At 45.5% G+C, this 24438-nt stretch overlaps 2 protein-coding genes across 4 annotated transcripts; one reads left to right on the forward strand and one right to left on the reverse strand.

Annotated features, from left to right (window-relative positions):
• Positions 1–5569: 5569 nt before the first annotated feature.
• LOC101063823 (protein unc-119 homolog B-like) lies at positions 5570–8869 on the reverse strand. 2 transcript variants are annotated; one of them, XM_029827509.1, is made up of 5 exons: positions 8556–8869; positions 7981–8094; positions 7161–7260; positions 6950–7080; positions 5570–6521 (listed from the first exon to the last, which is right to left on the reverse strand). In XM_029827509.1, exons 1-5 carry the CDS (start codon positions 8785–8787, stop codon positions 6409–6411), a joined length of 690 nt encoding a protein of 229 aa, XP_029683369.1. In that variant the 5' UTR covers positions 8788–8869; the 3' UTR covers positions 5570–6408. The 2 variants fall into 2 exon arrangements, with proteins under 2 accessions (XP_029683369.1, XP_003973622.1); XM_003973573.3 differs by having other exon boundaries at positions 6908–7080.
• A 990-nt stretch (positions 8870–9859) lies between these two features.
• Positions 9860–24048, forward strand: tnks1bp1 (tankyrase 1 binding protein 1). Of its 2 annotated transcripts, XM_029827506.1 has the most exons (11): positions 9860–10039; positions 11324–12277; positions 13360–15730; positions 18851–19189; positions 21130–21239; positions 21783–21879; positions 22073–22217; positions 22313–22437; positions 22512–22690; positions 22757–22842; positions 23295–24048. In XM_029827506.1, the coding sequence occupies exons 2-10, from the start codon at positions 11334–11336 to the stop codon at positions 22830–22832; spliced, it is 4386 nt and encodes a 1461-aa protein (XP_029683366.1). In that variant the 5' UTR covers positions 9860–10039; positions 11324–11333; the 3' UTR covers positions 22833–22842; positions 23295–24048. The 2 variants fall into 2 exon arrangements, with proteins under 2 accessions (XP_029683366.1, XP_029683367.1); XM_029827507.1 differs by lacking the exon at positions 18851–19189.
• The last annotated feature ends 390 nt before the right edge of the window (positions 24049–24438 follow it).

Raw genomic sequence — 24438 nt, forward strand, 5'->3', positions numbered from 1 at the left:
GTGAGCTCGGAAACACACACGGCCGCATAGACACACACGCAGCTGCACGCCATCGCCGTCAGAGACAAGCCCCGCCTCCTACCTCGCTTTCCCGTAGCCTGCCCCGGCCCCGGACCTCCCCTCACCCCCCACCCCCCCCACCGCTGCACGTTGCCTGCCTCTATTCATGCTGCCAGTGGCGCTCTGGAGCTGGTGTTTCCCCGCCGCCCTTATGATTGGCTGACGCTTCTGTGTGGCCCATTAAAGCCTTTGGACTGTTTGGAGACGCGCAGTTGCGTCATTACTCTTATTTGCATTATATTGTTTAAGAAAAATCAGGGAGAAAAGCAGCTTTGATGTTAGCACACTGGTATTTCCCACGAGCCGCTTGTTCAATATGAAAGCATCTTTTTCTGACGTTTGGCAGCAGGTGTCAACGTGTTTCTGTCTTTGATTACTGTCCTTGATATATTTGTCATTTTGCATGTGAATTCTACGTCATGTTTTGAGATGCCCGCGTTTGTTTGGTCGTGAGGGGTATTTTGAGGCCCATGACCAGTTTGACAATGTGGACTGTCATCAAACTGACTGATATGAGGTCATGATGTAGTTTGATGGGATGTCACGTGATGATTGAAGATCCTGTTTGGTGCAGTGTTGTTCCATCCCGTCTACCGAGTTTTTGCTGGTTTGCTTCATTCTTAGCCAGATCTCAACCAGCCACAGGCAATAAACATCTATTGTAATTAGTTTCCATCCCCTACTGAGCCCATTTCCATCAACATCCACACACTCTCCCACATCCAAGTCCGTCAAAGCGTAACCTGCTCCCCCCTTCCTCCATCCGTCATCCACGTCCGGTCCAGCCTTCAGCCCACCTGTCCGTGCCGCCCAGTTTTCATCCCTAATCCATCATTCAAAACAGCTAAGACCACCACTCCACATTCTTCATCTGCCTCTTACCCAATCGCAGGCTGACTTTCATCTGGGCCTGATCTTAGGACCTGTTCCCACCCCCGCTGCTCCCCCACGTGACAGGCCGTTCTAGCCGGCTAAGTGGAAGATTAGCAGCATTACCTCTAAGTGAGCCTCTCTCGGACAGGGGCAAGCCTGGTCAACTGAGCAGTTTCGGCACATACCTCAGCCGCTGGGACCGGAGCGAAGCGAGCGTTCGCACGGTTCCACCAAACGTGCCGGGCTGTGAGCTTCACGGGCAGGAGAAGCAACCTCTCAGCGGGGAAAAAAAATAAAAAAAAGTTTTAAAAAAAAAGGATCTATTTGTCCGATGAGCTCATGTGGGCTTGGGAGCCAAAGAATAGAAGAAACTGGGCTTCACAGTCTAGTGAGGACAGTAGCACAGAACAGCACTTCAACCTGAACACTAATCTGAGGTGAGACGGAACCAGGGCCAAACGTGGAATTCTTGCTGCTCCACACAATGACCTGCAAATGTGGTGGTTCTGAGATGGGCTGCAGGGTGTGTGTTGTGTGTGAGTGTGTGTTTGTGTGTACCAGCAGGGGGGAAGTAAGCGAGGGCAGGCAAATCAGGGGGAGGGAGTGACTGTGGCCTGCTGGACCATGGCGAGAGAGCAGTATGTAGGACAGGGCCTCACACCAGCTAACCTCTCCTGGCTGGAGCTGCAGTTGGGCGTGCTGAATTTCTGCATGCATGATCAATGGCACTGAATTTAAAAAAAGGGGGGGTGTAAGTAAAAATAAAAAGACAGGGACTGAATTCAGGTCTGATGAGAAAATAAAGTGAGTGGTGCTGGAGATTATGAGAGGAAGTTTTTCATAAATTTAATCTGGGGAGGTGTGTGTGTGTGTGTGTGTGTGTGTGGGTGTGTGAGTGTGTGAGAGAAAGGCCTTCCTCACACCACACCTCAGTGCTGCCCCTCTCTCCTCCTCTGTCTTCTTGTCACCATCACCTGAAAACACTGCAGTTTTTGCCAGATCCAAGTCTTCCCCGCTTTTGTTTCCTCGCCCTCCGCTGACCCACAGTGGGAAGCCATTGTCCGCCTGAGTGACCTCTGACCCTCGGGGGCCTGGGACCTGCTCCCCACCGCCCTCGGGGCCGTTTCAGATAGAGTGCGGAGGAGATCGAGGGAGGTTTTCGAACAGCTGAAAAGCGAGCGTGGCTGCGGCTCTGTCGGCCATGTGCTCGGGAGTCAGGAGCCATCGTTTGCATGCGGTGTAAAATGGAAGCGAGCAACAAGTTTGCCGGCGGAGGGTAATGAAAAAGCCCCCAAATGGAATGTTTGTAGATGGATACAAAGACAAAAAAAACGTGTCTTTCAAAGCGGAAGCAAGGAGGTAGGTGTCAAAGCGTTTCTTTTGCTGTGGCTGATTTTCTTCTTTTTTTCCCTCCACCTGGCAGGTGGCGAGCCCAAAGAAAAAAGAGAGTACATGAGAGAGAAGGGAGGAAATGAGCACCTGTGGTTGTGCCAGCCCCACCTCCGATCTCCGATCACAATCCCTCCACTCCCCCGGGCAAGGTGTGGCAGAAAGGAGAGAGACAAAGGCAGGAGAGAAATGCAGAGGAAGGAAGAGATTGTGGGAGAGATTTACAGGCCTCTGCAGCAGGCGGCTGAAGGCTGACTTAACCTTTTATTAATCAAAAGCACACTAAACAAAGTGGACGGGTTCCTGCGGGCGCAGGTGACACTGGACTGTTTGAACCAGCGGCACAGGTCTGATATCTGGAACAGCCTGTGCAAACGCACGCACACACACACACACACACACACACACACAGCTCATGGTTACACACGCACAGAGACCGTTAACACTCGAAGACAGCTTGTCAATACTGCACTCGCAGTGGAAATCAGTGTAGGAGTCACAGTATGGAGGGATGCTACTTAACTCCTCATCAGCTCGTTGACGTTAGCCACCTGTAAGGATGAAGATGGGGTTCCAGCAAACACCATTTTCAGTGTAGAGGAGATGATTTGGCTCCTTGAGGATGCGCGCATGTCTTATGTTAATTGTAAACAGCCCTACTGGTGTTGAATTGGTTTTCCAGGGTGGGATGATATCACAGCGATCTTGCTGGAAATGACATCACGCCATCGCACAGATGGAGTCACGACCAGCTCGGTAAAGTGTCTTCTGCGATGACTCATCATCTTTGTGTTGAGGGGACGCTCCGCACGTATGTAGCGTGTAAGACAGGAAGAAAGAAACAGGGTCTATAGAAACTACCTGTCTTCCTCAGGCCCACACACACACACACACACACACACACACGCGCGCGAACACACAGTTTGCCCTGTATCTCTTTTAATCCTTTTTCCACTCCCCCCTCCATTTCTTTTCACAGGACCTATCAACGCCATTCCGAGCTGCTATTTATAGGAGACCACTATCCCCCCCCCGTCCCCTGGCCTAAGTGTAGGTCTGTGCAACTATTACTCTGTGTGTGTGTGTGTATGTGTGTGTCTGTGTCGTGTGTTTGTGCATGTCAAAGAAACCTTACTAAACCTGTGCTTTACACGTCTAATCTTAATGTGCTGTGATTCATCGTACAGGATACGCGGGGAAGCCAGTTACAAAGATAGAACTGTGTGTGTGTGTGTGTGTGTGCGCGCACGCGTGTGTGTGTGTGTGTGTGTGTGTGTGTGTAGTGGAGATACAGCAAATGAGGCTGCTTTATCCCACCTGTCCGCTGGCTTCCGGTGCATGTGTGTTGATGCATGACGGCCTGCAGAAATGTACCGGTATTCCACGAAGGCCGGGAACACACAAATCATCCCTGGAAAGTCGGAAAGAGCGTGTATTTATTGCCCCGGTTCCATTTGTGTGCGAGGCTCGGACGGTGCCGACACGTAGCCGAGCAGAGTACAGCTGCTCTGCCGTGCGTGCTGTGGTGTGCAGCCCTACAGCCCTGATGGAAAGCTGCGGTCATTGATTCATGAGCTCACAGTTAAATCACAGCCTGCTTTGTGCTCTAATCAGCAACTGACACACTTGATTTTCGCACCATTCATTTCAACACATTCCAGGAGGAAGATTTTTCTTTCTCCAGAAAGTTTTTTTTCTATGTCTTAGATTTTCCATAAATGGCATTTTAAAAATGGCAATAACAGTATTCTTGTATAATTGCAGGTCTAAAAACGTTGCGTTGGTCTCTCAATGACATATATGATGTATTTTTTTAACATTTATATCATGTGGCAGGGTGTAAATGGAGGTGGAGACTGACAGGAACACAGAGAGAACACTTTCACCTCACGGATTTGGCACCACGTCTCAATTTGACGCAGTTGTTTCACAAAGATCTCAGCCATTGGTAAAAATACTAAAAGTGAGAGACGGGTGACAGTGATGGAACATGGAAAAGTGCTTCTACCTCTATTGCACTTGTGTATTCCCATTTTCATCTAAATTCAAATCTCTTAATATTTTAGGTTTGATATATTGTACAAATACTGCTAAACTTGGTTATTTAGCAAACTACATGTTGTATTATGACTTAAATTACCCGTCAGCATATACTACAGATGTGCTTTTCTTGTACTCTTGAATTTTTAATTGACCTGCTTATATTGAAATCTGAAAGGTTTTATATAGAGTGTGTACTTTACTTGGTCCTGTTTACAGCAGTGGTCAGTACTACGTGCACCCTTCTGGCTAAAGAAGTAGAAATTTCCATCAGGAGCCTCCCTGATTCCAAAATCTGGTTGACACTGGACAGAAATCATGACAAATATAACTCCTTCATGAACAGCTGTCTGGTCTTTCAAACACAGGACCTAAAACATGGTCACTTTCAGCAGAATTCCATGTGAATATTAAAGGAAACTTCAACTTTCATACAGTTGTGAATAGGTACCAGGTGACGTTTGCTCTACACAACAAGAGTAGCTGGGAGCGGAGGATCTACAGGGCGAGAAAGAAATAAAATGAAGGAAAACAAACGAGGAAGTATCCTTATATAATTCAGCCAGTGAGTGCATGTGTGCAGCTGCAGCAACAGCAGGGAGGGAGGAGAGAGCAGAGGGGCGTCCATTGTGGGTCTTTGTGTGGCTCAGATTGTCCTCTTCTCTGGGAAAGTGGAAATTTAACACTCCTCTCCAGAGGTCTGGTTACCAGGTGAGAGAGGAGGGAAAAAAAGGGGAGGAGGGAAAAAACCAAGCCCTGCATACTGTAGGTGTGGAGAGAGAAACAGGAAGAGAGAGGTGAGAAAGAAAAGATCCCAAGGTTCTGGAGACCTGAGAGAGCCACGGACCGATAAAAGCAAAGACAAGGGGAAAAAAGAGCGCTCAGATTTTGCTTTCCCTCCCACAAGATTGTATAAATGGGTGATCAGAATGTAAAAGTCCCCAGAAATTAAGAAATGCTCATCAACGTGCAGTGATTGACATTGGAATCAAAACAGGGTTAGTGTCTAAAATGAGAGTCTGGATATAAAAGGCTCAGAAAAATGAAGAGATTCAGGTTCAAACCACATGGCAGCATAATGTAACAGAAACTATTTGTGTGTGTTTTTCCTACAGAAACGTGGTGCCACATTTAGTGAGCACACTGCTCCTCCTGGTGAACACATTTGGAACTATCACCCTGACGCAAAAACACAGGAGGCGTTTGTGCCTGAATATGTATTTATTACATTTAATCTTTTTACAAACCTTTTATTTATTTATTACAAAGACAATCTTTAAACCCCTTACACACCAAAGAATACTAATTACATGGCAAAACTACACCATCTATCTAGAAGAAAGATCACTCCATTTCCAGATTCCCAATGTCATGATAAAAGTGGTCTAAAAAGTCAACAGCATTGTGAGCTCTGTGGTCTGACTGTTTATTTTTGTTTACATGCTTGCCCCCATATGCTCTCCCTTGTTTTGTTTGCATTTTTACTTGCACCATGGCAGCCTTGCGTGTTTTCCTGATCCGTTACCATGATGCTTCAGGAAACAAGAGTTCCAACGATAACATCTCCCACTCTGCGGCTCTCCGTGAGTCTAGAGGAGCGAGGAGGGGGAGCCACGGGTGGTGGTGTGTGTGTGTGGGGGGGGGGGGGGGGGGTACTCAAGGGCGACCATGTGTGTTTGACAGGAGTGTTTTTGTGGATGATTTCTCTGCGTCTCCCCCGATGTTGACTGAGGTGGATTGTGCAGGCGGCAGCTCTGAGAACAGCTGCTTCTGACACACACTGTGTAAAGAGTGTGTGTGTCACTTGGGGATTGATTGTGAGTGTTAGTGTCTGTGCGTGGGTGGGGGTTATGATACTTTTAAAAGTCCTACGACTAGACTTGTCTGTTTAATAACCATTAAAATCAGATATTTGAAGCTAGCGATTTCCTATTCAGACATCAGAGCGGAGGAAACGACACCAGTGAATGGCAGTTCTGTGGGGACAGGAGAGAACTATGTATGTTCCACGGCGTGCACGTGGGCATCAATATCATTAGACGTACATCACTGTCCTCCATTATACGCATAGTCCGCCTTGTTGTGCATGACCAGTCTGTTGTCCACAAAATAGAAGCTGTCCGAGCGAGTCTCGTAAGGGCACTCCACCATCTGACGGACTGGAAAATCAACACAACGTGCACGTCAGACACCCGAAAAAAAGTCCATTTCCCAGTAAATATCTGAGCGAGAACACTGCAGTGCTTCCATGTGGAGTGGAAGTTTGCGTGCTATTTAATAAATAATATTAGCTTTAGCTGAACTAGATGTTCCACATTTTCCGGAGTAGGGGATTTTTTTTTTTTAAATTTATTTATTTCTTTCCAAAATACGAATAGATGAGATGTTTGTTGCTGCTGTTGCTGCATAAATCAGCTGTTCTACTCCACAGTGGAACGCCACTATCATTTTTTATGATGCTAATAATGAGAATTTTAATAACATTTTCAGCTCCAAAACACTGCAAATGACAAACTGGAAGTGTAACTTGATTAAAATGGCTCACCCAGGCTCTCAGACAGCTGGGGGAACTCATAAATGTGCTCACAGGTGTTTCGACTGTTCGGGATACAGAAGCCAAAGTCAAAGTCGAAGCTCTTCAGCAGGTGATCGCGGAAGTAGTGCCGCTCGATCATCCGGAAATTGTTCAGGGGTCGGTTTCCAACTGTGAATTCCACCCTGTCGGAACACAGGGGAGAGTGGAGGCGAAGTAAATGCTGTGGTCGTCCACAGACGGTAGAGGCGAGCGCGTTACTCACGTAGCTCCCACCGTCCTCAGCTTGAGGAAGGCTGGCGTGAACTGGTAGCGCACAAACCTGCCAGCGCTGGCGTCCACCTCCCTGTTCTCTTCTTCATCGTCTGAGACACAGCAGAGCAAGAGAGCAGATGGGGCGTTTGATACATACAAGTCTGATATAGCGCAGTGAGAAACTTCATGTTAAATTTAAGACAAATCTTCCAGCTCTCAGCAAGGTTGATCAAACCTCCCCAAGGGTCTTCTGTTAGTCCATCCTCACCTTCATGATAGCTACTGTGATGACTACTGTCACAAGGCCTGGAAGGGCTCAGGTAACTCTTGGATCATCCTGGAACTAGACCAACTCCACTTTTCCATCAGATTTACCTCTTGGAATTCCCTCTGAGTCTACAAGCTGAGGGTGAGCTCCAGACATCGGCTGCACCCGGGGTCAATGCTGGCGTTCCACAAGGATGTGGGTTCAGCTCACTTCTCTATACACTTGACACTAAAGGTTTAACAACTCCATCACACTCATAAAAGCTTTTAATAGAACAGGATATTACTCCCTCTCATCAGTCTCTCACCTTATGTCCGACCCTAGAAACCTTTACAGATCATTAATCTTTGTTCAAAGCCTACAACACTTGAGTCAAAGTTCTTTGCAGGTCCAGGCTGTCTGCATTATATTATTCTGTTTCTATGTATGTTGTTATGTATCTTCAATTCAAACAAGTACATTGCCGTGGGAAAGAATTTCCTGTTGTTGACAGAATAAGATATAAATCTCAACCTCGTGGGCACTGTGGACAGAGCGGCAGGAGAAGGCTTGTTTCCACTACCTGTGTGCGGCGGTTTGGCGATCTCAAACAGGACAGTGCTGGTCTCCAGATCTCTGATCTTAAAACGTATGAAGTCGATGTTGTAGATGTTGTCCTCGGGTTTGCAGAGGTACCCTGCGAAGATGTCGGGCAAAGATCCTTCATTTTAATTCGTGGTTATATGCTTTCACACGGTCCTGCATATATTCATGCCCCCACGCTGGAGACAGTTTAAGAAAAGCAATTACAGACATGTCCAGATTATTATTTTTTCATTATTATTATTGAATTTCCTCAAGTTGCAACATCGGACTGGCATTTGTAAGTAAACTTTCATTTCCCCGTCTCCCTGGTGATGGATAAAATAAAACAGTGGATTTTTCCATGAGTCAAATGTTGCATTGTGACGTCAATTCCTCCCCCAGATATCACAAATAACACAAATAAAATCCGCTCTTTTTCTGTTTTGAAAGGGGAACCTGCTCTCATGGGTCCTGACATTCTACAGCACCGGCTACACTCCCTGTCATGATGTCCGGCTGGCATTGACGCCGCAACCGGACCCGCTGGTGCGGCTACAACAGGCGGACTCAAACCTCGCGTCGCCACCCTCAGTCCGAGCACATCCTCCGGGGTGATGGGTCCGCCCTGGGTCCGCAGGTCTTCCTCGGTGACGGGCCTACTGTCCACCTGGCTCCTGCGCGACTTTAGCCTCTTCAGGACGCCGCCAGCAGCCTTGCGGTCGCGCTGGGGAGCCGCGGTGCTGTGCCCGCCGCCGGAGACGCTCTCAGCAACAGGCGCGTCGCCGCGGGCTTTGGCTCCGCTCATCGTCGGTCGCTCACGGCCAACCTCGGACGGACCTAGGCCTGCTCTAAATGCTTAAAGAAGAAGAGGAAGATGGCGCCGTAAATGTCAAAGTGTCGGCGAACGCTCGAGCTCTTGTTTTTGTAAGCACATGCTGAACAGTTTCCATGACAACTCGTCCAGAGGACGGTGTCGTCGAGGTGTAAAGTCGTCCACACGGGGGCGACATTATACAGCCACAAGTTTGGACATATGTGGCTTCTCTCGTACGCACACACACATACTTTCTCGACTCCTAATTCATCGTCAACGCAAATAAACGCAGCAAACGCCCGGGTGTTATGCAAATTAGTGTTTGCCGTGTGAGTTGACGCTTGTCCTGCTGTTGAAAGCGTCTTTCCTGAAGGAGTAACATTTCCCCTGCTTGTAAACCGTCTTTTCACTCCCAAAATGCTCAACCTACATCAGATAAAACCTGTTTATCCGGTACGCCAAACAATATTTTTTCAACAAAAGCAGATAATTGCGGCGCATTTCCGGTGTGAACTGTCAAAATAAAACTGCGGAAAACGCACAAATTGTCGTTTCATGTGCAAGTGCACCCTCAGAATGGGAAAATGTGATGATGAAGCTGTCGTGTACTCTACGCGAACAAATATAAATAATTGAAGATAGAGACAAGCGGTCAAACGTAACGTCTGCCTGCCATCTTTAGTACATTTACAGCGTGCAATGCCTTTTCCTTCAAGGAAATGAACATTTCCTGTACACTACTGTTTTGCTTTCTGTGGGGTTCTACAAAGGATTTATTATCCAAATTGTAGTGCGTCATTCTGGTTAAGAGGTAAAAGTAACCCGATTAGGAAAAAAAATAATTGCGTCAATTTTGAATAATGTGTTGCCTTTAAGGTAATACTAAACATATATAAATGATTGGTGGAAAGTCTGGATTTCCCCAGTCAGTAAATGTAAAAAAAAAAAAAAAAAAAATGTTGTGCTTTTATTTCCCCAAGTGTGCAGCACTTCCGGTCCCGTCGTGCTTCGCGGTGTGCGGCTTGTCTGTCGAGCAGCGTGGCTCCTGGCTCGGAGTCGACCCGAGGCGGGCAGAGGGAGTGTCTGCTGGGCGAAGGAGCAGTCTGACGTCTCGTTAGCGTAAATGACGGAGAAAAAACATTTAGAAAGACGAGACGGTTGCGGAAAAGATCACTTTTTTTGTCTTGTAACGTCTTCCCGCGTCCTTCTTTCCTTCAGCTGCATGTCTGCGTAAGGACAAAAGGTAATTTAAAAATGAAACGATCACCTTTTCTGCGAAGGAAATTTAAATGTACGTTAGGAAAGTTTACCAACTGATGTAAGGAGCTGTTTGGCCTCCTCTGAAATTTTGAGGGTGTTTTTTGAAGATAACGTTTGCTTATCATTATGCGCCTTCAACTTCATGTGCAACTTTTCCTGAGATGTTAGCTTAGATCAACTCCGGGGATCTTTGATTCCTTTGTCCGTGAAGGCTGCTGGTTCAACGACTGGGAGGTTATCGTTGACGCATCCGTTTGTAACTCATTAACCATCCTGCTTTCGTTTAAATGTCGTGCGTTTGGCTCCGTGCGGCGACCCCAGAACTGCGGCTGGGTGTCAGAAGTCTGACTTGAAGTGTGTGAATAAAGCGGTGGCCACGGACACGTTAGCCTTGGCAGCAGGCTCTTTAAACAAACAAAGATAAAGGCAGGAAAAATGCTGCCAGTTAATGGTCGTTTCGGAATGACTGCTGCATTGAATAAGCCAGAGGGATCATCAATCATTCACTGCTGTTGTGTAGCTGGACGCTGTTTGCTCTTCGATACTCGGCTTTAAGAATTAGAGGGGAGCGAGCAGACACAATATAAGATCTCATTTAATCTCACTGGGTGGCGAAAGCAGCTTTTAGGAGCCTTCCCACAACCTTCCCATGTCATTACGCAACGCGCAGCGACTATAATCACAACATTACCAAGCACACGAGCCATTGCAGGGCGCAGGGAGTCAGCTGCGGGTCGATAAGGCCAGTGACAGAGAGAACTTCTACCGACACTTGAAACACACAGTATTAAACTGTGGGTGTGGAGTTACTGGTTTTGCACAAAAGTCTTACAGGTAAAACCAGATGACGCGCCGTGCACAATGCGAATGGTATTCGGTGTCACAAATCTGAAATAATGCACTTGCCTTTTGCATGCTGGGTGTAAATTTGGTCTCAGGTCGGGTCTTTGTGCACATGTGTGGTGGGAGTGGAGCTGGTTTGTACTGTGGTTCGGGTCCCAATGGAGACCTGTGCTTGTGTTTATACATCAACAGGGTTTAAAATGCACAGCGCTGTACATCAACGCTAGACTCGGTGTTTAAACATTCCTGAATACATTGTTTGGAAGATTTAGATGGACAGAAAGCTTTACCAAGACTTTGGATTACTCTGCGCACAGTGGAATTTGTCCCAAATTTAGGATTGCTCAAAGATAATCCATATTATGATTTTGTTATAACATAATCGAAAATGATCCAGATTTATCTGCTTCCCCTTCTCTTCTAGTGATTCAGTGATGGAAGGCTCAGTTCAGCCTTCCCAGACCGCGGGTGTGTCGAACCCCAAACCAGCTCCGGGCCCCAAACCTCGGCTGGCACCTAAACCCTTTAGTCTGCAGACAAACACCACCATCCGCTCCATCCACGCACCGAAGTCCATCGTTGATGCCTCCAAGACGGCAACGCCGCAGGGCGTAAAATCTGAGGACGCAACTGTTCCTAAACCTGCGGTTCCTGCCCCTCCTCTGAAACCCACGACCTCTGTGAGAGCGCCCACCAAAGAACAGGGCGAGCCCACCAAAGCAACCGAGGCAGGTCAGGCCGGGCGAGATGCCAGTGACGGGAAGTCCGATCCAGTTCCACAAACTACTCCGGCCGTCGAGAAACCCAAGACCGCACCTCTAGAGAGCGACAACGCCATCGAAAATAACCGAAAAACATCAGCGGACGCCGCAACCAAGTTGGAACGGGAGGATGAAAGCAAGAAAGATGGAACTTCTTCTACCGAAAGTCAAGTGCTCGACGAATCGGGTAGCGACACAGGCAATCCAGCGCATCGATGGGGCAGCACTAGGAAGCGCCTGTCCATGGAGATCACGTCAAGGTTCGAGCAGGGTGGCGGTCCTCCGCCTGCCCCGTCAAACATTGGCAAACAGGCGACCAGCGTCAAACACGACATCATCAGGGCCGAGTGCACGAACCCGGAGCAGAACCAGACAAGGTCCGAGCTGCCGGAGAGAGAGGGCGAAGAGAGCGGACCGAAGGAGGATTACGTTGGAGGTGGCAGCATAAAACGGAGAATCAGCCTGCTGTTCGACTCGAGGCCGGAGGTCACGGTAAAGAGGGAGGAGCCAGAAATGATCAATGGCACAGGAGGCGTAAAGGCAAGGATCAAGAACTGGGTCATGGATACGGTGCCAGAGAAGAAGCCACAGTTTGTTCCCCGGCCTCGTTCGAAGAGGTGAGCAACTTTTGTGGTCTGTTGAATTACAAAACGTGGAATTGTAACTCAAACAGGACTCGAATGGCGTTTTATTCTCCAGCGGTGAGGGTTACTGTTTATAAGGTTTCCTTCATATGAAACTAAAACAAAGGGGAATAATGTTTGCTTTATCTTTTCTTAAAGACAGAAAACATCTGCACTTCCTTTTACTTGTCATGGGAGTGTGAATTGAGCGATCGTAAACTGGATTAGAGCCATGCCCAAATATTTTTAAGTTAGGAGAACACTTGACTAATGTATGATTTCTGACTTTTAAATGAGATTACACGAAACCTGTACTATAAGAAATGATGCCTTTGGGTTTTTTGGTGCATCGAGAATTTAATGTTAGCCCCTGTATTTATGAATAGTCGTAATGATTAATATCTGTGTTGCCCAGCTGGATTTGCTGCTCAAAACTCTAAATTAACAGTTGGAGCGATGAGACTTTGTTGACTGCTTGGCAGCCTCACTGTAGTGACGGTTCCTGAAGCAGGACATTCCTCCTTTAAGTGAGGTTATGTAAGTTGTTTTTTAAATAAATGTGATTTGGCTCCCACAATGGGCCACCACTGTTGTAAATACACATCCAGCTGTTATTTGTGTTCTCATTAAGAAGGCTTAAACAATTACTGTAAAAGATTGATGATTCAAATCACCTTCAAACGCAGCTCACAAATGTGGCTTTATTCCCCTCTTGTGTTTGCGGTTGTCAGAGTTCGCAGAGTTGTGAAAGAGAAAAGAAGAATTTTCAGAATGAGAGAAGTTCATTTGGGATCATTCTGATTTACAAAACATAACAATCCCAAATGAACTTTTCTGTTGTTGACCTCCTTGTCAAAGTCCTTCTTGGTCTTTTAACCTCTGCCATTATGTCCGTAGAGACAGAGTCAAGCTGTGTCAGCTAAATTGCGAGACTGCTAGCATGGTTTTAGCCAGAGCAATATGCAATTCTTATGCAGCTTTTTTAAAGTTGGAAAGTTTATATATGACTTTAAATCATTCTGGGTTTTTTTATCAGTAATATAGACTGTTTCCTCCTGTTTTCCACTCTTCCATAGCACTGAGACGTCAACTCCAGCAGAGAAAACACCCGAAACTCCACCCACTGAACCCCCTACATCATCCAGTCAGGTGGCAGATCTTCCTTCAACATCCTTACCAGTTCACCAACCCACAGAGGGGGAAATATCTGGGAAACATAAGGAGACAGAAGCAACAGAAGATGGCCAATCACTCATCTTCAGCCAGGCTGCAGATCATACCGACGAGACAGATTCAGCCAATAATGCTCTAAAGAGGGACAACAGCAAGCGGCGCTCCGTTCACTTTGGTGTGGTGGAGAAGGATGATGGCGGACCTCCAGTAATACTAGGTCCAGAGTCTGACTCCTCTGAAGAAGAGGAAGAGGGGCAGGAGAAGGAAGATGCTGAGGCTGATGTCCCCGTTTCAGTGCCCGTCTACAGACGAGTGGGACTTTTTCAGAAGGATGGCAGCGCTGAAGCTGAAGAAGTGGAGAAACTGCATCATTTGGAGTTTGAAAAGAAACGCAGAGCAGAGGAGACCGAAGAGGCAAGACGCACAATAGAGGAGCATAAAAGAAAGGAAGAGGAAGAAGGAAAGGAGAGAGAAAAGGAAAGACAGCTGGAAATAGAGAGAGTGAGAAATGAGAAAAGACAAAGACTGGAGAGGGAGCAGGAGAGAGTGAGACTAGAAGAAGAGGAAAGGGAAAAAGAGAGATTAAGAGAAGAAGAGATAGAGAGAAAGAGAATGAGGCTGGAGGAAGAGGAACGAGAAAAGGAAAGATTGAGACAGGAACAGTTGGAAAAACAGAGGATTGCGTTAGAGAGGATGAGGTTGGAGGAAGAGGAGAAAGAGAGGCTGAGAAAAGAAGAGATGGAGAGAGAGAGGAAGGAGTTAGAGAGAATGAGGTTGGAGGAAGAAGAAAAGGAGAGGCTGAGACTAGAAGAGATGGAGAAAAAGAGGATGGAGTTGGAGAGAATGAGGTTGGAGCAAGAAGAAAAGGAGAGGCTGAGACTAGAAGAGATGGAGAAAAAGAGGATGGAGTTGGAGAGAATGAGGTTGGAGCAAGAAGAAAAGGAGAGGCTGAGACTAGAAGAGATGGAGAAAAAGAGGATGGAGTTGGAGAGAATGAGGTTGGAGCAAGAAGAAAAGGAGAGATTGAGACAAGAAGAGATGGAGAGTCGGAGGAAGGAGCTGGAGCGGAGGTTGGAGGAAGAGGAGAGAGAGAAGGAAAAGCTGAGAAAGGAGATGGAGAGACAGAGGATGGAGTTGGAGAGGAGGTTGGAGGAAGAAGAGCGAGAGAAGGAAAAGCTGAGAAAAGAGATGGAGAGACAGAGGATGGAGTTGGAGAGGAGGTTGGAGGAAGAAGAAAATGAAAAGGAGAGAATGAGACGAGAGATGGAGAGACAGATGGAGTTAGACACAATCAGGATGGAGGAAGAGGAAAGACAAAAGGAGAGACTGAAGGAAAATGAGATGGAGAGACATAGGGAGGAGTGGGAAAGAGTCAGATGGGAAGAAGAACATAGAGAAAAGGAGAACATCAAAGAAGAAGAGATTGAGAGGGAAAGACGGATACATCAGTTGTGGCATAGACAAAAAGAAGAAATAGAGATGATGGAAACGGAAGACATCCCGCAGGAGGAAAGAGAATCTAAGAGACTGTGGCTGGAAAGAGAGAGACAGAGGCTGAGAAAGGAAGAAGAGGAGAGAGTCATTCATGAGAGCGACGAGCACAAATTTGAGTCAAAACTAAGAGAAGAAGAAATAAATATAGAGAAACAAAGAGAAGAGGAATGGGAAAACCATTGGGTGTCCAAGGTAGAGAGGTTGAAGGAAGAGAACGAGGAAAAGAACGACCCAAGTTTGATGTGGCAGAGCAGGAAAGAGGAGGAACGAGATAAATACACCAGGTTGAAAGAGGAGCAGGATTTGGAGAGAGGACAAAAAGAAAAGGAGGACATGTTAATCTGCTTTGACTCTGGAAAATCATCAGATTCACACCGCAGCCCGACCCAGGAGGACGTAGAGGTTGTTTACGAGGATTTCTCCATTAAAAAGAACCTGCTCGAGGTGGAATTTGATGATTTCTCAGTCAAACCAGTGAAAAGTGGGGGGGGAGCCAGAGATGAGATCAGTGCAGTCGTCCAGGATGGAGGCCAGGGTGCAGCTGCTGACGCCCCCAGTGAAGAAGACGAGGAAGTGGACGTGAGCATGTTTAAATGGGAATATAAAGCAAAACAACAGGTGGAGAGCGCAGACACTAGAGAACCTGCCGCCAGCCAAGAAAGAGGGGAAGAGGAGGAGCAGCTCATCTTCTCCACAGAGATCACCTCCCCTTCCACCACACAGGAGGAGCCCAAGCAGGAGGAGGACGCTCATGAAGTCAAAGATGATACCAGGGAGGAGGTAAATGCACGGCTTATTACCATGTTATAACTATGTTAATGGTTAAATTTCCTGCATTTTACCAGTTTAACTCTCTCTCACACACACACACACACACACACACGCGCGCACCTTCACTGCGTCACCATAAGACATTTTGCTTCACGTCGCCACTAAAACTTGATGCGGTGAAACATTGTGAGTCACACAATCGGCTCCTTCTCTGACAGCAGTTATTTCTTTCACAATCAGTCAGGTGGCTCATCAGGAAAGGTGAGGTGTCACTTCAAAAGGGTGACATAAAAGCACATAGAATGCACTTCTCAAGAGTTCTCATGTTCATCTTAGTTGTGTTGAATGCTTCACCATTTTCATTGTCTGAAGCTACGAGTACAGTTCAGTCCCTGTGTAGCTGACATTTATATTTGTGGTCAAAAATATCACAGGAAGTCAAGCCTTTGAGACTCCACATCCGGTGTGTTTATTTACTACTTTCTTTTGTGTTTCCATCTTGAATAAGGCCAAAATAGTTTGAATTTAGACACATGGATGAGTTCTCTCTCTGTCTGCAGCAGCTTTTGCACATGAAAGTCTAACCTAACTCTTGAATGTGGTTCGTTCCCGTCTAAAATCCTGTATAATATAGGCTTTATATTTATTTGTATTGTGGAAACACAATGACTGCAGTTCATATAGTTAATATCTGACATTTCAGTCTGCTTAAACACAGTCAGGCTGTTTTCTCAGTGTTTAGCATGAGCCTGTTTGTAATAAACAGCGCTCCACCTGTAGGATTACCTAAAGCCCGGGGCAAGTACAGTGCCCCTTGAACTATAAATTTGAGAGGTTGTTTTCCTGGTGTGGTAAGGTTTGAGGTCCAGAGAGTAAAGAGAGGAGATGAATTGTAATGTATTATGAATGAGAGAAGTCTGTGTGGCACCTGTTCCCAACAATACTGAGAACTACGAAGCCATTTAAATATGGATTACATCAAGGGTTATATTGCTGAACTGTCTTGCTGAACGTGCATATTCTTGGATTTTTGTTAGGGTTCAACCCAGGATTTCTGGCATTTTTGTCTTTGGCAAATGCAAGCACAGACTCTGGATGGTGTTACACAAGAGAAAGGATTTTAGAACGTCATTTGGAGCAGGTTCTGTGTTGGTTTTTGCCAGTGCCAAATTCTAGAGCAAACCTAATTGGCTTCCTTTTATAAAAATAACCTTCGAATAAGGTTAATTCGGATCCCTGGATTGCAGAGAAAAGAACATTCTACTATATTTACCTGTACAATTGCTTGAAAAAAAGATTCAAATTTCAAGATTATGGGAAGTGTAGTTATCTTTTTACAGAGACCTGTCTTCCATTTGAATCATGTTATCTTCTTAGGAGCAGATGCCAGTATCACACACCATAGTGGCTTCCATCCAAAAGAATATAATGAGCATAGTCTTCTAAAAGAAAGGTGATTCACTCTGATTCGGTTGACTCTGGAAGTCACATGGTAGATAAGCACAGTTTCAGTCAACAAGCGCCATCTGAGCAAGCTTCTCGGGGGGGTGTAATAGTCAACTAATGCTGCTGGGAAAATTAAGCTGCCGTTTATGTGTTGACGCTTGTTATTGATTAGAAGCCAACAGATTAAGATAACGGCTCAAAAAGCAGATTAACGTGCAAAGCCAGCAATCCAAGGGGAAGAGGTTCTCAGATTCAGGAAAGAGTTGACGTTTCCGTGCTAGCTGAGGCACATTAGATCAGCACTTGTTTCAACATGTAACATTTTTGCAGAGTTGATGAAAGTTCTGAACTCTGGAGCCCTGAACTGGGTGAGTCTGTGCATCTTTGCAGTTTTGTTCCCATTTGCTGTGTGCATGCTGCAACAACCAAACTAACTACATCAGTCCAGTCGGCCGGTACAGCGATATGTACAGGACATCGTGCACGAACGCTTAGATGCTGGAAAGATTTTTGAATCGTAGTCGAGTACAGCACTCTTTTCACCACTGAGTGGTGCTGCTGCACTTGGGAGCTGCCTTTTATACACAACACAAAGCTGTCATAAGAGCAGCATGTCACGAAAAGTCTAGTTTGGTTAATAACCATCTCAAAACAAATCTCCAGCTCCAGTCCACAGCACAGAAAGCCTTTTATTTTACTAAAGTGCAGTGTATATAGTGATTACTGGGCTCGAACTCACTGTGGATGTCGATCTTGTTTACCTTCTTGCAGGGTTATTATGTGGAGACAAAGAGAGGGATGAACAGATGCTGTAGATGTCATAGTGAGAAGTGTTACGTGGTCATCATGTCCTCATATGGATCCGGTCAACAGGGCAGCATGTCAGAATGACCATACATGGGCTTTCTCTCTCTACTTAGTCTCCTACCCTCCTACACACACACATGCACACATATTTTCTGGAACAGATAAACACAAAAGAGGATGGGCTTAATCATGACAAGATGGTTGTCCACTGTCCATTCTTTTCATTGTCTCGTGCTCAGTCTGGCTCAAACTCCCTTTGAACTTTCCAAAGAGCTGGGTTACTCTTTGCTCCTCGTCCTTCTTTTCTCACAACTTGGTTTGTTGGGTTGCAGCGGAGGAGGAGCTACACCAAGATTCCTGCACCTTTTTAGATTTGGATATGTTGTTTTTCATGGAGCTAATGGAGTGATTGACCTGCCTCTACCTGGCTTTGGATATTACACAACTTATTTAAAGGGGAAAAAAATCTGTCCTACATGGGAAATGGAGTTGCTTTGTAACCTGTGACTCACGTGCACAGGGAAACAGGCTTGACTGCGGCAGAACAAGTCTCGGCAAACAAAAGTCCGAATGTGAAAAGAGGTAATGGTTGCGTGCAGAACAAGAAAGTTTAATGGCTGTCGGGGTCACTTACAAATCTGTTGAAACCACAAAAGGGACAGTTGCAATTATAATCTCTTATGTCTTCTAGATGGATGACTGTGATAATGGAGAAGTATTTCTTCTGGACTAAAATGAAAGATCACTGATATCTGATTTTGATTCATACAAAAAATAATTGCTCTGTTCACCTCCTGAAAATGAGAACACTGACCCAGCTTTCTGCCTCACCCACAAAATCCCTTCCCCTCAAACAACACTAAACACTTTCTCCAGCGAGGCCGTTCCCATGGTGACCCCGGTGCCTCGGAAACCACCCGTGTGAGTTTTTGGACCATGCAGTACTTGGGAGGAAAACTATCTGCCGCCCAGCTGCAGGTGGCAGGCTGGGTGGGCAACGTGCGGCGCTCCTTACAAGGGGCTCTGGATCTGGTGTGGGGCTCCGCTGAAGACAAGCAGGAAGAGGAGCAAGACGAAGGAGTAGATGGAGGAGGCAGGTTTCAGAGGGCCGTGTCGCCACTTCGTAACTTTGCCAGACGTAGCAGGAGATCCCTACGTCGCCTGTCCACGAGGAGTCGGACAACCGTGCACAGGAAAGCAGGGGAAACACGCTCCGTAAGAACTCCTGTAGAGTTTACATGCATGTTAAAAGGCATGGATAGCTCTGTTTTGCTGAAATTATCGAATGCAATCTACAGTATATCAGACCAGGAGTCAGACTGTTCTTCACACTTTGTCACATCTCTGTGCACGATATCACAACTAACTTACTTCCTGGTGTCATATTCACACATTCATGTGTTTATAGATAATGATGCAAATGTATGAAATAGGAGTGCATTGGATGCTGGCAGCTTGTTCCCAGATGAACACCCTTATCAGATGGAGGCGTCTAAATACAGAATGTTATCGTGCTTTTTGTCCTCGTCAGTGGTGTGTGTGTGTCAGAGATAAAGCAGAAGGGTAAAACAAAGTGACATCAGGTCGGGGTTTATCCAAGTATGGTGATCTTTGGATGTGTCCTGTTAGCAAAAACAGTCTGATAACACACAAACATCTGACTTTCAGTGTGGTGGAAAATGCAATAAGGAAGGTTTACTGCATAAACCCTAGTACTGGTACTCTGATGAGGCTATATGGATGTTAAGCAGTACATATCTATTGTTTTCCATTGTTCCTCTAACAATGTCAGTCTCCTGGCTACTTTGAGCCAATCAAAAAGCATCAGCAGGATACAGAGTTGAAGGCCTCAATGATGTCCCCAGGCTGTTACCACTCTTGATCACTTGTTTTAAAGATATTTCTTCTTTTGTGGTTTTCATCTTCTTATTTGGTTCTTGTGGTATGTCTAGCATGTTATTCTTCAGTGCAGCTACAAGCTAACTTGCCTTTCTTCTGGCGAGGATATAATGCGATCTTGCAGGACAGTCAAACAGCCAGTCAGCCACCTGCACTGTAGCTGTTTTCCTCATGCTACCATATCCCGGTATTGTCAATAAGAGTATAGTAAAGCTGAGAATCAACAACAGATGTAACAGTGTAGAGTGTGTTGGAATGGGGGCTCTGGGTAGCTGTTGTATTCCCTTTAAGTAGTATGAGTGAGAGTTGGTTAACGCAGTGTTTAAGGAGTAACTGTCAAAATGAGGCAGCCAACTCTGCCTGATTATTACAACAGCACGAAAACAGTTTTACTGGGTCATATTTAAGAGGTAAAATTTCACAGTACAGGAAAAATTTCAGGTCAGTTCATGTTTGGACAAACTTCTCACGCTCCAGTCAGGTAGTCAGCCATTTGTATTACACCATCAGCATAATCCATTTCTGCAGATGTTCCGAGATGGATCCAAGCACAGTTCTGCTGTTGGAAAATTGCTATTACTTCATCCAGTGGGCTCTCGATTCTTGGTCATAAATCACGTGTAAAGGAAACAAAATTACACAAAGGAACATTGTTTTTGTAAGTGTGTTGTTTCCGAGTGATGATGTGAGATAGCGATATACTGAGATGCAACCCCCTCTTTGTAAAGTATGAAATGAGCTTAGTTGAATATCAGGAAGAGCAGAGTAACTGCTGTATGGTTTTGTGTGTGTGTGTGTGTGTGTGTGTGTGTGTGTGTGTGTGTGTGTGTGTGTGTGTGTGCGTGCACGAACTCTTGCATTCCAGCATGTGGGTGTGAAAGCACGCGTGTGTTTGCTGTGTCTGTGTGCAGGTCTATAGGTGTGTGAGCCAGCGCATGTGTGTGTTTGTTGAGGACAGCTCAGCCTCTGTGACCGGCTCATTAAAAGATGCATGCTTGGCTGGACCTCAGTCCTCTCTCTCCCTCTCCCTCTCCCTCTCTCTCTCTCTGGCATTGCGTAGTGATCTTGGCTCAGCGCACAGTCCAATTTATCTTTTCCTCTGCTTCATAATTCAAAGATCAACAAATGCAGATTTATAGATCAAAAGAAGCAGGTGCATCGGGCTGATTTTCTGTAGTGGATCTTTAAGCCACATTGCAGGTTTCATGTTTTGTACCCTGTTTATGTTTGATTTAATGTTAATCTCTTTCCATCAGGCCGAAGACAACAGTTGTACAAATGTTAAAGAGAAAGGCGCTGAAGTCTTGATCGACGGCGTCCCAGATGAGCAGAATGAAGCTCCTGACCAGCCTTCTGAGACTGACAGGTACGGACGAGGGTTTCCTACAAAACCCAATACCGAAACTGCCCAAAGGCTAGAGCAACTTGTAATGCAATGGGGAAAGACAACCAGGTCAGCTGATTTTACTAAACTGACAACAGGATCAGACAAGACAAATATTCAAACAGGTGAGAACAAATACTCAGAACTGATAACTAGTGGGAAATTGCACAACTTCAAAATCCCCAAAATGCATGATGATGAATTGCTTAACATATTCTGACCTACTCAGAGAACCCAAAGGGATTACCTTTGTTTGACTTTACATCAAGACATTCTAGCTATAGAATCAGAAAGTAGCTGTCATTTTTAATGATGAGCCTTGTTACATATGCAGCTCTCAGCAGACTTAAAGCTGCTCCAATTCATGAGCTCATTTACTTTTGTTTTCAAGAGCTACCCGCGCCCCCTTGTGGTTAACATAACACATTAAAGTAATGTGGCCGTTAATAAAGCTGCTCCTAAACTGAACTTCTACACTTTCTGTGAACGTTCCCACCGCCTTGCTTTATCTTTATTCCTGCCCAGTCCTGATCCAGAATCGGACCACCATCTTGAAACATCCTCAGAAGACTTGGACACAACTGATTTTCGCAGCGAGACAGATGTCGCTCCGTTCCCCGAGGTCAGTGCTCGTTTCGTTTTGAGCCCTCTCGCTTTGTGAACTGTGACAGGTGATAGTTATGTCATTAGTTACAAACAATGATGTGAGCTGTAGTGAAGTAAATAGTTTACACGCCCGTCTTGAGAAATATGCAGCTGGATATTTCTGTCTGCGTTGTGGTAATGCACTGACACGGTTAATTGTGTGTGTCTAGAGTTCCACTCCTCTCCTTGACAGCAGCGCACAGAAATCCAAAGCAGATCTGAGTAAAAGGATGAGTCGAACACGTCCATCACGCTCTCTCCGAGCAGGACTGTCCCAGGGGGAAAGCCCAGATTGGAGAATCAGTGACTCCTCAGGTTGGAAAAAGCCTTTTTAAACATAACAATAATCCTTAATACTGATCGTCCACATGTGCCCACTGATTTATTTTACTGTGTCTTTGATGAAACAGTTTTATCTTCTAAGCAAAGGGAGTCAGACTCTGAGGATGAGCAACCTAAACAGAAGATCTTTTCTCCACATCCCACCTCTCAGAGAGTCCCGATATTCCCTGGATTGAGCCCTGCAGCCTTAATTGTAAGATTCAGCTTTAAGCATTTATAAGATGGCAAAATTGGAAACACTTTATTCATGTTAGCTCACTCCGACAGGCTCAGATCAAAAGAAAAACGGGTGGCAAAGTTGAAGAAACACTGGATGATAATGGAAGGGAAGAAAAGGAAGCTGGTGCTGCACCTTCTCCTTCGCAGTTGTCCTCCTCTCCTCGCACTGCTGCTCATCTCACAGGAGCCGCCCGAGTGCTGCCACCCTTACCAGGAACAGACGAAGGGTAAGAAAAGTGATGGAAAATAAAAAGTTCAATCCTTTTAACAGTGATTCTTTTATTTGAATTCAGAGCCACTGCCTGTCCCCCTTGGCTGAAAGAGCTCAAGTCTAAGAAACGGCTGAGTCAGTATGACGGCGAGCCTTAACCAGCATGTGGTGAGGAATGACTTTTCCACAATCTTAAAGCACTTGATTAAAACAAAAAAAACCCACTTATAAGCCTTCATAACTCATGAAACGTTCTAATATTAAGACATTGGAAGCTGCAGCAGGGACATACTCAGCAGGGTCATTTTAACATTGGGTACATTTGGTTTATGAGCCTCAATAATTGCAACTGAACTGTTACTTAAGAGAACTAATTGGCTTGTGATTCATAAGGACAGCTTAATGGGTTTGTTTTTGACAGCAACTTTGTGGCAAGTGCTGTGAGGAAAAAGGACTTTTCTGAATGCAGACTGCCATGAATGTTATCTTCATTGCACCTAGGTTTATTTGTGGAGTAGGACATATTGAAGGGGTTAAGAAATGATATGATGATGTGATTAATGCCTCGTGTAAAACATAACATTTGGCACTCACCTTTTTCCCTCTTTCCTTCCTTGTAGGAGACAAATGTTCATGCTGCTCAGCAAGACGCCAAGCCAGCAGCTGCTGCTGCGACTGAAAAACACCCTGCAACTACTCCTGTAGCCATATTTGAGTGCCTTATTTTGGACCTTTTATCAGGACAATGTGTTTTTTACCTGTAGATAAGATGCATTGACACTTCTTGGTGCCAAAACAGATTTGTTCGTGCCAAGTAAATGTTGTATCTGCTGTTGTACAGAGCAATGATGGGAGATTCCCCACTGTAATCTAGAGTAAAGCCATGGAATGTAATGTGTCTTTTAGATACCAAATGGGACTAATGACACTGTGCCTTCGGCGGGTTTTTACTGTCATGAAAGTAAACACATAGATGCGCAGGAAATGCTGTGTATATTAAGCTGAAATTGTACAATATGCCTTTCAATTTTCTTTCCAGTCACAAACTGTATCAATGTAAACTTTTAGCACTTTACAAAAAAATTATAAGCAGTAGACTCTTCAAAAAACATATATAAAATATTAAAAAATGTATTGGTCAAGGTCTTTTTTTTGGTTAACCACAAATGTCTCTTATTTCTAAAATTCTTTTGAGTGGTATGGAGGAGAACATGAAATTAAAAATTGGGGTTTTTTTGTTTTTATTTTTTTTGTCTGCCGTTTAACTTTTAATCTCGAACACATTCTGTTCCATATGGTGACTTTTTGATCAACCCATTGTACGGTAAATAAAAATGGAGGGGATTTTATTAAAAAGAATTCTATGAATTGCAACAGATGTGTGTGTGGTTTTTTTAGTGGGATACTTGGTCGAAGTGTGTATTCATTTAAGGTACCAGTCATGCTGCATGTGGAACTGTGTAGAATGCAGCTGTTTGGATGCCAGATGAGATCAAGAACCACACAGAAAGCAGGAAGCTGGAGAGCAAGGTTGTTGGGTGGGGCCAATACTGCTGAGTGAGACTGATCTCTGTTCATTCTCTTGGCAGGCAGTCAGTGCATGTGGCCACTATGGGATCATGGTCACGATGGCAGCATGGGCAGAGCTGGGCACCGTTTGCCAGTGTGCCAGCAACAGAGGGGCAAGCCTATTGAGAAGCAGTGTGATGGACACAATGGGTGCGACAGACTTGCTGCATCAACAGTGTTTTTGCTGCTGTGGCC

The sequence above is a fragment of the Takifugu rubripes genome, chromosome 19, assembly GCF_901000725.2.
Source record: "Takifugu rubripes chromosome 19, fTakRub1.2, whole genome shotgun sequence".
NCBI lineage: Eukaryota > Metazoa > Chordata > Actinopteri > Tetraodontiformes > Tetraodontidae > Takifugu > Takifugu rubripes.

Excerpts from the sequence above, each read along its gene's own strand:
- tnks1bp1 (XM_029827506.1), top strand. The coding sequence starts at position 11,334 with ATGGAAGGCTCAGTTCAGCCTTCCCAGACCGCGGGTGTGTCGAACCCC. Across the intron at positions 12,278-13,359 it reads CCCCGGCCTCGTTCGAAGAG|CACTGAGACGTCAACTCCAG; the intron begins GTGAGCAACTTT and ends ACTCTTCCATAG. Across the intron at positions 22,691-22,756 it reads TTACCAGGAACAGACGAAGG|AGCCACTGCCTGTCCCCCTT; the intron begins GTAAGAAAAGTG and ends ATTTGAATTCAG.
- LOC101063823 (XM_003973573.3), bottom strand. The coding sequence starts at position 8,787 with ATGAGCGGAGCCAAAGCCCGCGGCGACGCGCCTGTTGCTGAGAGCGTC. Across the intron at positions 8,095-8,555 it reads ACTGAGGGTGGCGACGCGAG|GGTACCTCTGCAAACCCGAG; the intron begins GTTTGAGTCCGC and ends ACATCTTCGCAG. Across the intron at positions 7,081-7,160 it reads CTGAGGACGGTGGGAGCTAC|GGTGGAATTCACAGTTGGAA; the intron begins GTGAGTAACGCG and ends GTGTTCCGACAG.